Source organism: Conger conger, chromosome 8 (genome assembly GCF_963514075.1).
Source record: "Conger conger chromosome 8, fConCon1.1, whole genome shotgun sequence".
In the NCBI taxonomy this organism is placed as follows: domain Eukaryota; kingdom Metazoa; phylum Chordata; class Actinopteri; order Anguilliformes; family Congridae; genus Conger; species Conger conger.
Genome location: NC_083767.1, coordinates 1,841,391 through 1,855,306, shown reverse-complemented (window position 1 = coordinate 1,855,306; position 13,916 = coordinate 1,841,391). Strand labels below are relative to the sequence as shown.

The 13,916-nt window shown below is 50.9% G+C and overlaps 2 protein-coding genes across 2 annotated transcripts; one reads left to right on the top strand and one right to left on the bottom strand.

Annotated features, from left to right (window-relative positions):
* Positions 1-2,005: 2,005 nt before the first annotated feature.
* Positions 2,006-4,091, bottom strand: LOC133134703 (arg8-vasotocin receptor-like). The gene is made up of 2 exons (XM_061251010.1): positions 3,106-4,091; positions 2,006-2,585 (listed from the first exon to the last, which is right to left on the bottom strand). The coding sequence occupies exons 1-2, from the start codon at positions 4,034-4,036 to the stop codon at positions 2,293-2,295; spliced, it is 1,224 nt and encodes a 407-aa protein (XP_061106994.1). The 5' UTR covers positions 4,037-4,091; the 3' UTR covers positions 2,006-2,292.
* A 5,335-nt stretch (positions 4,092-9,426) lies between these two features.
* On the top strand, positions 9,427-12,985 carry LOC133135073 (adhesive plaque matrix protein-like). Its single transcript, XM_061251832.1, has 5 exons — positions 9,427-9,518; positions 10,409-10,736; positions 11,143-11,876; positions 11,921-12,415; positions 12,460-12,985. Exons 1-5 carry the CDS (start codon positions 9,427-9,429, stop codon positions 12,983-12,985), a joined length of 2,175 nt encoding a protein of 724 aa, XP_061107816.1.
* The last annotated feature ends 931 nt before the right edge of the window (positions 12,986-13,916 follow it).

Here is a 13,916-nt window from a genome sequence, read left to right as displayed (position 1 = left end):
CATGTACGCACACACACACGCACATACACACACACAGGCACACACACGCGTGTGAAGTAATTTACCTTAACCTCTATGCTACAGGCCGCCCATATATATATGTATTTTTACATTTCTACATTTTATTTTATTGTATTTATTTACAATAGCACCCCACACAACTTATGCCCATTATTTACTGATGAGTCATCAGAGCTTTTATGAGATTTTTTGTGATCATGTTTTTATGTGACACTGGAATTACAGAAGATACAGTAAACTCACTAAAACCGCTCCTTCTGGAGTAAAAATTCTACAAACATTACATTACCTATATTTAGCAGATGCTTTTATCCAAAGTGACGGGCAATAAGTGCACACTGAAGGTCATTAGAACAACTAAGGAACATGGGTCAGATACGGTACAGTTCACAAAGTATCTGTTATGCACAGCAATGAGTGCCCTCATCCCTCCCTACACATCACACCCATGCACAAACACACGCACACACACACACACACACAGCTGCACACAGGCACGTGTGCACAAACACACACACTGCTGCACACAGGCACGTGTGCACACACACACACACACAGCTGCACACAGGCACGTGTGACACACACACACACACAGCTGCACACAGGCACGTGTGCACAAACACACACACACACGTAGTTGCACACAGGCACGTGTGACACACACACATACACACAATTTTTATTTGGGAATGAGGCTGATACTGAGACCCGGTATTCATAAATACTGAATATGTCTCCTTATTCATAAAGCTTCCGTATTCATAAAGCATCTATATTCATAAAGGATCTCGGAGCAGTTTAGCCCGTTCATACTCTGCCCATATGGAACCTCATCAGAGCTGGGTGAAACTGATCTGGAATCAGGCCTGCTCTGAGATGCTTTATGAATAGCAGCTCTGGAGGTGGCACACTTACCTGACTCCCCTCTTCCTCTTCCCCCTGACTCCCCTCTTCCTCTTCCCCCTGACTCCCCTCTTCCTCTTCCCCCTGACTCCCCTCTTCCCCTTTCCCTGTGTCTCACTACTGGTGTTTGTGCTGACTGCAAAGTAATGTAATAAATCTGTAAAAGTTATATATTTATATAAATATATTTTTTAAACTGGTGGGACATCAAATTTGATACACCATTACTTATATATTAACATATATATTAACTGTGTGTGGATCTTAACTGTGATACTCAGACAGATCACCATATAGAGACACATCAACAGCTATGTGGAACAATGACTTATGGAAATGGTAATGTGTTCCTTCTTTTTAAATGTTGTCACAGAGGCGGGACTAAACACCGCGATGTGTTTGCACTTTACTCAAAGGCAATAAAATTGCCTTGAAATCTCACATCAATTTCTCAGTGATTTTGCGGAATGGATTTTCCCTGTCCTAAACGGTAACCTACTGTAACCTGCAGTTATTTTGTTTTGTAAACAATCATGACACGATCGTGCAATAGAAGTGTGAATCTGAACAGGAAAAACAGCCACACTCAAAAAGTGCTAGTTCACATTATGTAAACAAATATTTCAGTTACATTAAAGAAACAGGCAATCTAACGTCTATCTGAAGTCCATAATGGTACTCATAGCAAATGTTGTTTTATGTCTCTATAAACCTTGTTGCATTGTATCAAAAAAGATATCCGCTCCTGTATCTACATGCCGTTACTTTCGTTTTAAAGGTCGATATCATATGGTTGTATGGATTCAGACCCATGCGGAAAACGTAAGGAATCTTAAAGGTTGTTGAATCTGAGATACAGTATGCATGGCGTGACTCAGGAGTCATTGGCAGCGTAATTGTTATTTGGGCATTGCTGCGGTTTTATAATGAATCACAAATTATGTTTAAACGAATAATGAAGAGACCTGATTAATTGTAGTGTTTCAATGGTGTGTTGTGTACCACGAAAATAAGCATTTATATTTTCAACCAGGGTATTGTTCTAAAACGTTCATTGTATTTAAGATATCTGCCTATTTTGATTATAATTTGTAACATTCGATGCAATTATTTGTATTAAACTCAGAGTCCAATATATTTGTATACAAAGCGCGATAAAATCACAAGCTTTCAGAAAAGAGACTGGCATTTTCAGTTAACTGTAATTGTGGGATTTACTGGCTGTTGCACGCCAAACGTCCATATACATATACACATAGCTGCCACACACAATGCGCACACAATGCGCGTGTCTCACGCCGAAAGCGTGAGAGTTGGCAGCTATGTATACATATAAATACTCTTACAGCATCGACGATGGATAATTGTTCAGGACTCTGCCGGTATGCATGTGCCTGATTTGGGCGAGTTGTCGAAATCTTTCCAGGTGCCGGAGCTGCAGGTGGGGCTCATGTCGGTCATTTTGGTGAGGAGCGTCGGTCTCCGGATGCTACTGTCCGAATCCTCCTGTTTGAAATTGCGCTGCATTTGGTGACAGCAGCGGAAACACTGGGCGAAGTCGTGGAGGAGGTGGCCGCTGAAGACCATGTAGATCCAGGGGTTACAGCAGCTGTTGAGGCTGGCGAGCAGCGCAGAGAGCGCGACGGCGGTGCTCTCAGTTTCTGCAGAAATACGGAGCAGCGGAAACGCAACACGTAAACGGTTAGGTGGCAGTCATGACATGCAGCTAAATTAGCATTTTAATAGGAAAAAACAAGTTTAATGCAGTTTTAAAATTCGATCAGATTTTAGATAATATGTTGTCATATCTGTTTAATTTACATAGACATTGTTACAATATTGCAATGCTGCGTAAAGTCGTTTAGTGCACATTAATATAGCTAGCTATGCTTGCACTTGTTTTCCACTCTTTTCAGTACAATAATGTGAAGCTTCTGCACCTAAACAACGGCACAATGGTCCAACAATGAGCTTTTCTCTGTAATGCTATCTGAAAACAAGTGCGCAGTAGCTGCGCAAAGTCATTCAAAATTTGGAGAGTCCTGTTTTCTATTTTATTCAGACGTTGTACACACACACACTACGAGATCTGTCCATTTTGGTATTTTCTTAGTTATGTTTATGCTTTCAAACTAAAATTGCACTGTCGGATAAACTAATTGGTTTAGTTCACATACATACCGTCCCATAAAAAGTTCTCGTCCCAAACCGACCACATCTGCACAAGGAAGAAGGGAGCCCAGCAGACCACGTACGCCAGGACAATCACAAATGTCATTTTGACCGTCCGCAGTTTCGCCCGGGAGATGGTGGTGACACTGCTGACGGTGGACTTCACTATCAGGTCGTTTTTAGACGCGATTCCCGTCGCGCCCTTTTTGGTTTTGTACTTGATGTTCTTCCAGATGCTGTGGCAGATGAAACTGTAGCAGATCACCAGAATGGCGACCGGGATTACAAAAATCCCCGCGGTTATCCAGGTGATGTACGCGCGAACGCCCCACGGCTCGATGAAGTGTCCCCAGCAGTCGAACACCTCGGAGCCGTTCTTGATTTCGCTCAGTGAGAATATGAAGTACTGCGGACAGCTCAGCGCCAGGCTGCATACCCACGTACTCACGATCATGGCATACGCTCTCTGGGTGGGCTGCTGAAGAGTTTTCAGAGGGTGACAGATCGCGATGTAGCGGTCCAGGGTCATCATTACCATCATGTAGGTAGAGGCGAACATGCCCAGAACCTGCAGGTGTTTCACTATCCTGCACAGGAAATCGGGTCCGTAAAAGCGAAAAGTGATTTTCCAACAGAGCTGAGGCAGGACCTGGAAGAAAGCGACCACCAGGTCGGCCAGGCTCAGGTGTTTAATGAACAGGTGCATCCGAGACATTTTTGACTTTGTGTTGTACATGGCTAGCAGAACGCTGAAGTTGCCGATAACGGCCACAACGAAAGTGATGCTCAGAACTGTGATCTCTATCTTCGCGACCTCTTCGTTCCTTCCAAACGGATCGCTGTCATTCCTGGCGACGCTGTCGTTGTCTGCCATGAGGTCCTCCTGGGTGAAATTCCCCGCGGCTCCGGAGCACAGCAGCACGCTGACAGGAAAGAGCATGGCGGAGCTCCCTGCAGCGCGCTACTGCCTGTTCACGCGGCTACTGGGCGCAGCTTCGCCGGAGACTCCGACCGGAGGAGTTTGCCCGCTTTTATACACTGCTAAGATTTCAGAGTGCGCGCGGCTCACCATCAGCCACGCCCACTCTGTCCGCACCAGCAGCCAGTCAGTCACAAACAACGCCCCCCCTCTTCCTGGACTTGATTTGCGCACATGTCATCCCTACATTGGCATACTGTCCGTTACAGGAAAAATTTTAAATTTTTATTATTTGTTTTTAAGGCAATGAATGGTCTAGCACCTACGTACTTGTCTGAACTCCTCAATATGTATACCCCAGCTAGATCACTTAGATCATGCAATCAGCGACTTTTGGATGTCCCTATGTCGAGGAGAGCTAGGAGGGGTGACCGGGCCTTTGAGGTAGCTGGCCCCAAGTTGTGGAACAGCCTACCGCCACATATTAAATCTGCCCAAAACATAGATGTTTTTAAATCCTTGTTAAAAACCCACCTTTTTAGTGAGGCCTTTATGTCAGACATAAATGGGAAATCTAGATAATGTACATGTCTTTCATTTAATTTCATTTAATTTCATTTTATTTCATTTTATCTCATTTTATTTCATTTTATCTTAAATTTTATTGCCTGGTTTTGTACAGCACTTTGGTCAACCGTGGTTGTTTTAAATGTGCTTTATAAATAAAGTTTATTATTATTATTATTAAATGGTAAATGGCAAGCATTTATATAGCACCTTTATCCAAAGCGCTGTACAATTGATGCTTCTCCATTCACCCATACATACACACACTCACACACCAACACACCAACACCGATTGACTGCCATGCAAGGCCCCGACCAGCTCGTCAGGAGCATTTGGGGGTTAGGTGTCTTGCTCAGGGACACTTCAACACAGCCCCGGCGGGGGAACGAACCGGCAACCCTCCGACTGCCAGACGACTGCTCTTACTGCCTGAGCCAATGAGACGACCGGTCTTACTGTCTGAGCCGTGTCGCCCCATTAAAAATATAATACATGATGAGAGGGGGTGGAGGGGTGGGGGTGTCATTTCTTTAAAAATGTTTATGTTGTGTCCTTTGCTATTTTTTACATGTCCAGTACTGTAAGATGTGGATATAACATATACACGTTACTCAATATGCTGGCATTTCAGTATATTTCAATAGCGTAGATGTTTTTCATTCTGTGGTGTTGGGGCCATTTGCAGCTTGTATGAAATGGGATATTTCTTTATTTGTTTTTATGTTGTAGCAGCACCCACACGCACACACACACAAACACACACACACACAGACACACACATGTACGCACACACACACACACACACATACACACGTACGCACGCACACACAGACACACACATGTACACACACTCACACACACACTCACACACTCACACACACACACACACACACTCACACACACACACACACACACACACGCACACAGACACACACACAGATACTCACACTACAAGGAAGCCCCACTGTTATTTCTGTACAGTGTCCTCCAATAAAGACCCAAACTTCTTCCATCATTCAAACCACTTTAAGGTTTTAATGCAATCTGGTACTGGGATTCTCTCCATTAAATGATGGATTTTGTTGTGTCTTTTAGGGGCATTTTTAGTCTCTCATATTGGTCACTATGGCAGCCTGTCATGATCAATTCTGCCAGAAAATGTTAATACCATCATTGTGGAAGGCATTTGTAGTATTAATCTTTTTCTGGATGTCATTTAGGGACAGATGAAAGTTCTGATGAGAGTTCTGCTTACTCCTTTGCGATCTTTTCTTAAATGTCTCACTGATATTTATATTTGATATTATGGTACTGTTGCTGTCACATACAATTAATAAAAAACCTTTCCAGATTCAGGATGTTATCTGGGAGTAGTACAGTGAGGCTCACGGGGGCTGGCTCTCTCCCCCGCCCTCCCCAGGGCCCGCTCCCCAGGGCCCCCTCCCCAGGGCCCGCTCCCCAGGGCCCCCTCCCCAGGGCTTCCCAGGGCCCCCTCCCCAGGGCCCCCTCCCCAGGGCCCCCTCCCCAGGGCCCCCTCCCCATGGCCCCCTCCCCAGGGCTCCCTCCCCAGGACCCCCTCCCCAGGGGCCCCCTCCCCAGGGCCCGCTCCCCAGGGCCCCCTCCCCAGGGCTGCCCAGGGCCCACTCCCCAGGACCCCCTCCCCAGGCCCGCTCCCCAGGGCTCCCCAGGGCCCGCTCCACAGGACCCCCTCCCCAGGGCTCCCCAGGGCTCCCCAGGACCCCCTCCCCAGGGCTCCCCAGGGCTCCCCAGGGCCCGCTCCACAGGCCCGCTCCCCAGGGCCCCCTCCCCAGGGCCCCCTCCCCAGGGCCCGCTCCCCAGGGCCCCCTCCCCAGGGCCCCCTCCCCAGGGCCCGCTCCCCAGGGCCCGCTCCCCAGGGCCCCCTCCTCAGGGCCCGCTCCCCAGGGCCTGCTCCCCAGGCCCGCTCCTCAGGGCCCCCCAGGGCCCCCTCCCCAGGGCCCCCTCCCCAGGGCCCCCTCCCCAGGGCCCGCTCCCCAGGGCCCCCTCCCCAGGGCCCCCTCCCCAGGGCCCCCTCCCCAGGGCCCGCTCCCCAGGGCCCGCTCCCCAGGGCCCGCTCCCCAGGGCCCCCTCCCCAGGGCCCACTCCCCAGGCCCGCTCCCCAGGCCCGCTCCCCAGGGCCCCCTCCCCAGGGCCCCCTCCCCAGGGCTCCCCAGGGCTCCCCAGGGCTCCCCAGGGCTCCCCAATACCCCCTCCCCAGGGCCCCCTCCCCAGGGCTCCCCAGGGCTCCCCAGGGCCCCCTCCCCAGGCCCGCTCCCGAGGGCTCCACAGGCCCGCTCCCCAGGGCCCCCTCCCCAGGGCCCACTCCCCAGGGCTCCCCAGAATCCGCTCCCCAGGGCCCGCTCCCCAGGGCTCCCCAGAATCCGCTCCCCAGGGCCCGCTCCCCAGGGCTCCCCAGGGCTCCCCAGGGCTCCCCAGAATCCGCTCCCCAGGGCCCACTCCCCAGGGCTCCCCAGAATCCGCTCCCCAGGGCCCGCTCCCCAGGGCTCCCCAGAATCCGCTCCCCAGGGCCCGCTCCCCAGGGCCCGCTCCCCAGGGCTCCCCAGGGCTCCCCAGGGCTCCCCAGAATCCGCTCCCCAGGGCCCCCTCCCCAGGGCTCCCCAGGGCTCCCCAGGGCCCGCTCCCCAGGGCCCCCTCCCCAGGGCTCCCCAGGGCCCGCTCCCCAGGGCCCGCTCCCCAGGGCTCCCCAGGGCTCCCCAGGGCCCCCTCCCCAGGGCCCCCTCCCCAGGGCTCCCCAGGGCCCCCTCCCCAGGGCCCCCTCCCCAGGGCTCCCCTGGCCCCCTCCCCAGGGCTCCCCAGGGCCCCCTCCCCAGGGCCCGCTCCGAGATCTGCTCCTCGTCAGAGAGGTCATGAAAAGCTGAAATGTTGAATTTGTGTGTAAAATGGGCTTTCCTGAGAGATTGCAGGAGAGTTTGATGTGTTGTCTCTATGCAGTGATTGCCTGGCATAGTGGGTTCAAGGCCTGAAATGTGCTTCATGCCGAAGATCTGTGATTGATCTGGGAGCCACAAGTAGAGTTAACGGGGTCTACAGATTTATTGGGGCAATGAGATTTATTCTGGATTTTGTCTTATTTGCTTATTTGAAGTCTTTAAAGCTCATAAACTCCTCAGTCTCCCCCCCGTTCTGGAGATTTTCTTGCCTAGTATATGAGTGGGAGACGAGGTGATTCCTAAGCATACTTGGGTCTTGGAACTGCAATCCGTAAATTGCGTGTTATGTAATTTTATACCTTAACGTTGTGTGCACTGTCTGCTGACAGACGCTGGGTGGAAAGGTACTCAGAACAGAAGCTTCTGGAACTGCAGGAAATATTTCTGCATCATTCCTTTTATGCAACGTGTGTCCCATTGGCATGATAAGCACACAGGAAAGGTGGTGTTAAAATCCGCTTGTCTTTTTATGATGAACATTTTCAAAGGTCGTGTTTGTGGTTAATGCACATTTAGATAGTTTCCTATGTGCTCAAGGTAAATATATTTTAAAAGTTATCTCTGAATAATGATGTATCGATGCGATGTTGCCTGACAGCGCTCATCAGTAGCTGTAACCTTTAACAGACAGATAATCAGGGGATTATGTAGATGTATTTCTTACTCAGTGATGTTTGCTGATCTTTGAGCATTTTGAGGTAATTTATTTAAATGGTAAATATTTGTGTGCACTAATTAATCCACTGTGGAACTGCATTACTGTCTGACTTAAAGCATTTACCTGGATATATTTACCTTAATATTTACTAAGTGCATCTTGGAGCTAATGTGAAGCATTCCACTGCACATTGTACCTGTATGATGGAGTATGTGACAAATAAACTTTGATTTGATTTGATGGGATAATTTCATAAATCATAAATCATAATTCTGTATACCATTAGGAATCCCAGAACATTCCCCTTGCTGTTTTTTTTCTTTGGAAGGAACATTGATGTATTGATTGTCTTTGCTTATGGTTTTGACTGTTTTTTCTTACGTTACATCAACAGTACATAAAAATGAAATGTAGGCTATTCAAGACTGTAAAATCATTTTATATTTATAAACTAAGAAGCGATGTGACAGATGAGAGCTCCTGTCCTTCCAGTCCATTTACATGGAGGATCCACTAGATTTGGGTTTTGGAGGATCCACTAGATTTGCTTTTTGGAGGATCCACTAGATTTGGGTTTTGGAGGGTCCACTAGATTTGGGTTTTGGAGGATCCACTAGATTTGGGTTTTGGAGGATCCACTAGATTTGGGTTTCTATTTTGAGATTCTAACTCATGCTGAAGTGTTCACTGGTAGAGAGCATTTGGCATTGAGCATTTGGAATAGTTTTAACACTTCATTTGACCTTTGTTTAAAAATCTCCCAGAAAACATAATGTGATTTGCTCTCTCTATAGCACTGAGCTCTGGGCTGAACCTGATTCAGCTCTATGGCACTGAGCCTCAGAACGCCGTCTTGTAGTTTATCCTTTCTGGATGTTAAGTGCGAGTAAAAATGAGTTTATTGGGATTTATTGACCCATTCCAGTAAATTGCTTTCAGAAGGGTATAAGCATTCAAGATGGTGAGAAAATAACTTTTGCCATAGTTGCCATGACAACGTTGTGTATATCTATTAGCGATCAGAAACAATAAGACAAAATATAAAATATACTGCTGTGCAGTTCCTGCCCCACATGCACAGGGCTCCCATGTTTTTGCAGTGAAATTCTCAGCATGTTTACAACATTCAGGCATTCCCACCTCAGAGAGTCCCTCAACCAATCGGAACAGAGCACCCTTTGTGCTGAGGTTAAGGGAGTCGGGAGAGGCTCATATTATGCTGGTATCCCTGGGCGACGCTGCAGCCAATCAGCTGGAAGGAGGGGTGCGCCCACACTGCATCCCAGAGGAGTTGGGTTGGGAGATGCCGTGAGAGAGGAGAACAGTGTAATGTGTACATTAATATTAAAATGTGAACATTATTTACCCATTTTTATCCCATTGAAATAAAATATCACTTTCCAGGGGATATCTTTTAAAAGCTAGTATTAAATAAAAAATGTTGTATTATATGCCGCATGTTTTTGATTGATTGATTCACAAATGTTTTATTGTGCAAATATCATACAGAAAAATAAAAAATAAATGCACATTTGTGGGTATACAGAGCTGAATATGACAAAAGAGGATGAGTTCACTTGCCGGGAGACCCTTCTCCTGTGTGTTAATACATGGGAAACTGCTGCCCCACTGCTCTGCTCATTTGTCTCTGTAACAGTGATGGATGATCTCTGAGGTCACGAGTTCAAAACCCGACTCGTAACTCTGTCAGGCTCTGTACTGTGCTGAGCACTCATTTACTCTGCCCCAACACCTACTGCCCCACGACTTACTGCCCCAGCGCCTACTGCCCCAACACCTACTGCCCCACGACTTACTGCCCCAGCGCCTACTGCCCCAGAACCTACTGCCCCAATACTTACTGCCCCAACACCTACTGCCCACGACTTACTGCCCCAGTGCCTACTGCCCCAACACCTACTGCCCCACGACTTACTGCCCCAGTGCCTACTGCCCCAACACCTACTGCCCCACGACTTACTGCCCCAGCGCCTACTGCCCCACGACTTACTGCTCCAGCACCTACTGCCCCAACACCTACTGCCCCAGCGCCTACTGCCCCACGACTTACTGCCCCAGCGCCTACTGCCCCAACATCTACTGCCCCACGACTTACTGCCCCAGCGCCTACTGCCCCAGAACCTACTGCCCCAATACTTACTGCCCCAACACCTACTGCCCACGACTTACTGCCCCAGTGCCTACTGCCCCAACACCTACTGCCCCAACACCTACTGCCCCACGACTTACTGCCCCAGTGCCTACTGCCCCAACACCTACTGCCCCACGACTTACTGCCCCAGCGCCTACTGCCCCACGACTTACTGCTCCAGCGCCTACTGCCCCAACACCTACTGCCCCAGCGCCTACTGCCCCACGACTTACTGCCCCAACACCTACTGCCCCACAACTTACTGCCCCAACACCTACTGCCCCACGACTTACTGCCCCAGCGCCTACTGCCGCAGAACCTACTGCCCCAATACTTACTGCCCCAACACCTACTGCCCACAACTTACTGCCCCAGTGCCTACTGCCCCAACACCTACTGCCCCAACGCCTACTGCCCCACGACTTACTGCCCCAGTGCCTACTGCCCCAACACCTACTGCCCCACGACTTACTGCCCCAACACCTACTGCCCCACGACTTACTGCCCCAGCGCCTACTGCCCCACGACTTACTGCCCCAGTGCCTACTGCCCCAACACCTACTGCCCCACGACTTACTGCCCCAGTGCCTACTGCCCCACGACTTACTGCCCCAGCGCCTATTGCCCCACGACTTACTGCACCAACACCTACTGCCCCATGACTTACTGCCCCAACACCTACTGCCCCACGACTTACTGCCCCAGCACCTACTGCCCCACAACTTACTGCCCCAACACCTACTGCCCCACGACTTACTGCCCCAGCGCCTACTGCCGCAGAACCTACTGCCCCAATACTTACTGCCCCAACACCTACTGCCCACAACTTACTGCCCCAGTGCCTACTGCCCCAACACCTACTGCCCCAACGCCTACTGCCCCACGACTTACTGCCCCAGTGCCTACTGCCCCAACACCTACTGCCCCACGACTTACTGCCCCAACACCTACTGCCCCACGACTTACTGCCCCAGCGCCTACTGCCCCACGACTTACTGCCCCAGTGCCTACTGCCCCAACACCTACTGCCCCACGACTTACTGCCCCAGCGCCTACTGCCCCACGACTTACTGCCCCAGCGCCTATTGCCCCACGACTTACTGCACCAACACCTACTGCCCCATGACTTACTGCCCCAACACCTACTGCCCCACGACTTACTGCCCCAGCACCTACTGCCCCACAACTTACTGCCCCAACACCTACTGCCCCACGACTTACTGCCCCAGCGCCTACTGCCCCATAACTTACTGCCCCATGACTTACTGCCCCAGCAACTACTGCCCCAACACCTACTGCCCCACGACTTACTGCCCCAACACCTACTGCCCCAACACCTACTGCCCCAGCAACTACTGCCCCAACACCTACTGCCCCACGACTTACTGCCCCAACACCTACTGCCCCAGCAACTACTGCTCCAGCAACTACTGCCCCTGCACCTACTGCCCCAACACCTACTGCCCCAATACTTACTGCCCCAACACCTACTGCCCACGACTTACTGCCCCAGTGCCTACTGCCCCAACACCTACTGCCCCACGACTTACTGCCCCAGTGCCTACTGCCCCAACACCTACTGCCCCACGACTTACTGCCCCAGCGCCTACTGCCCCACGACTTACTGCCCCAGCGCCTATTGCCCCACGACTTACTGCACCAACACCTACTGCCCCATGACTTACTGCCCCAACACCTACTGCCCCACAACTTACTGCCCCAACACCTACTGCCCCACGACTTACTGCCCCAGCGCCTACTGCCCCATAACTTACTGCCCCACGACTTACTGCCCCAGCAACTACTGCCCCAACACCTACTGCCCCACGACTTACTGCCCCAACACCTACTGCCCCAACACCTACTGCCCCAGCAACTACTGCCCCAGCAACTACTGCCCCAACACCTACTGCCCCACGACTTACTGCCCCAACACCTACTGCCCCAGCAACTACTGCTCCAGCAACTACTGCCCCTGCACCTACTGCCCCAACACCTACTGCCCCAATACTTACTGCCCCAACACCTACTGCCCACGACTTACTGCCCCAGTGCCTACTGCCCCAACACCTACTGCCCCACGACTTACTGCCCCAGTGCCTACTGCCCCAACACCTACTGCCCCACGACTTACTGCCCCAGCGCCTACTGCCCCACGACTTACTGCTCCAGCGCCTACTGCCCCAACACCTACTGCCCCAGCGCCTACTGCCCCAATACTTACTGCCCCAGTGCCTACTGCCCCAACACCTACTGCCCCACGACTTACTGCCCCAGCGCCTACTGCCCCACGACTTACTGCTCTAGCGCCTACTGCCCCAACACCTACTGCCCCAGCGCCTACTGCCCCACGACTTACTGCCCCAGCACCTACTGCCCCACGACTTACTGCTCTAGCGCCTACTGCCCCAACACCTACTGCCCCAGCGCCTACTGCCCCACGACTTACTGCCCCAACACCTACTGCCCCACAACTTACTGCCCCAACACCTACTGCCCCACGACTTACTGCCCCAGCGCCTACTGCCGCAGAACCTACTGCCCCAATACTTACTGCCCCAACACCTACTGCCCACAACTTACTGCCCCAGTGCCTACTGCCCCAACACCTACTGCCCCATGACTTACTGCCCCAGTGCCTACTGCCCCAACACCTACTGCCCCACGACTTACTGCCCCAACACCTACTGCCCCACGACTTACTGCCCCAGCGCCTACTGCCCCACGACTTACTGCCCCAGTGCCTACTGCCCCATGACTTACTGCCCCAGGAACTACTGCCCCAGCACCTACTGCCCCAGGACTTACTGCCCCAGGAACTACTGCCCCAGCACCTACTGCCCCAGGATTTACTGCCCCAGGACTTACTGCCCCAGACAAATTATTATTCATCATCATCATCTTTTTAATCTGGCTGGGTGTCTGTGGCCCCTAGAACCATACGGTAAAAAGTTGTGGAATTTGGCACACTGACAGTCCCCTGATTCTTTTTACTAAGATTCATGTCTCCACCTTGAGCACTCTAGCGTCACCAACGGGTCAAATGTGGAGGTACGTATATATAAGTTTTGAGCCATATGCCCAATTTCCAAAGAGATGCGGTTGGATTTCTTGGATCACGCCAAGTTCAACGCATCCATTGACTTCAATGAAAAGCCCTATTGGATCTTCCACCATATTCTGAAAAAATGGGATTTAGCACAGATGATCTTCGGACCAAGCTTCACATTTTTGATTTTTGAAAGCATTCGTCTGTTACAGTCCATCAAAATCGGAGGCAAGTCCGCCAAACTGGATGTGCGGTCATATTTCAGCAACACTTTGATGTGTTGACACTAAACTGCTGGACTGCTTGGCCCCCTCAATCCTGCTTGGTTGTCTGTGTATTTATACCCGTCTGTTTTCCTAGTTTCTTTGCCAGATTGTTATGTGTCTTGATCATACTTTCCACTTACCTGTAAAGACAAAACTTGACCAAGTTTGGTTCTAAAAGTTATCCAGAAGACGTGAGATAACCACTGATATTTTCTGGGGGCATCCCTAGAGACAAGGGA

Bases quoted from the DNA above. Each gene is read 5' to 3' on its own strand.
- LOC133134703 (XM_061251010.1), bottom strand. From the start codon at position 4,036: ATGCTCTTTCCTGTCAGCGTGCTGCTGTGCTCCGGAGCCGCGGGGAAT. The intron at 2,586-3,105 runs GTATGTATGTGA...GTATTTCTGCAG, and splicing joins CGAGAACTTTTTATGGGACG to AAACTGAGAGCACCGCCGTC.
- LOC133135073 (XM_061251832.1), top strand. From the start codon at position 9,427: ATGCTGGTATCCCTGGGCGACGCTGCAGCCAATCAGCTGGAAGGAGGG. The intron at 9,519-10,408 runs GTGAGAGAGGAG...TTACTGCCCCAG, and splicing joins GAGTTGGGTTGGGAGATGCC to TGCCTACTGCCCCAACACCT. The intron at 10,737-11,142 runs GTGCCTACTGCC...CTACTGCCGCAG, and splicing joins GCCCACAACTTACTGCCCCA to AACCTACTGCCCCAATACTT.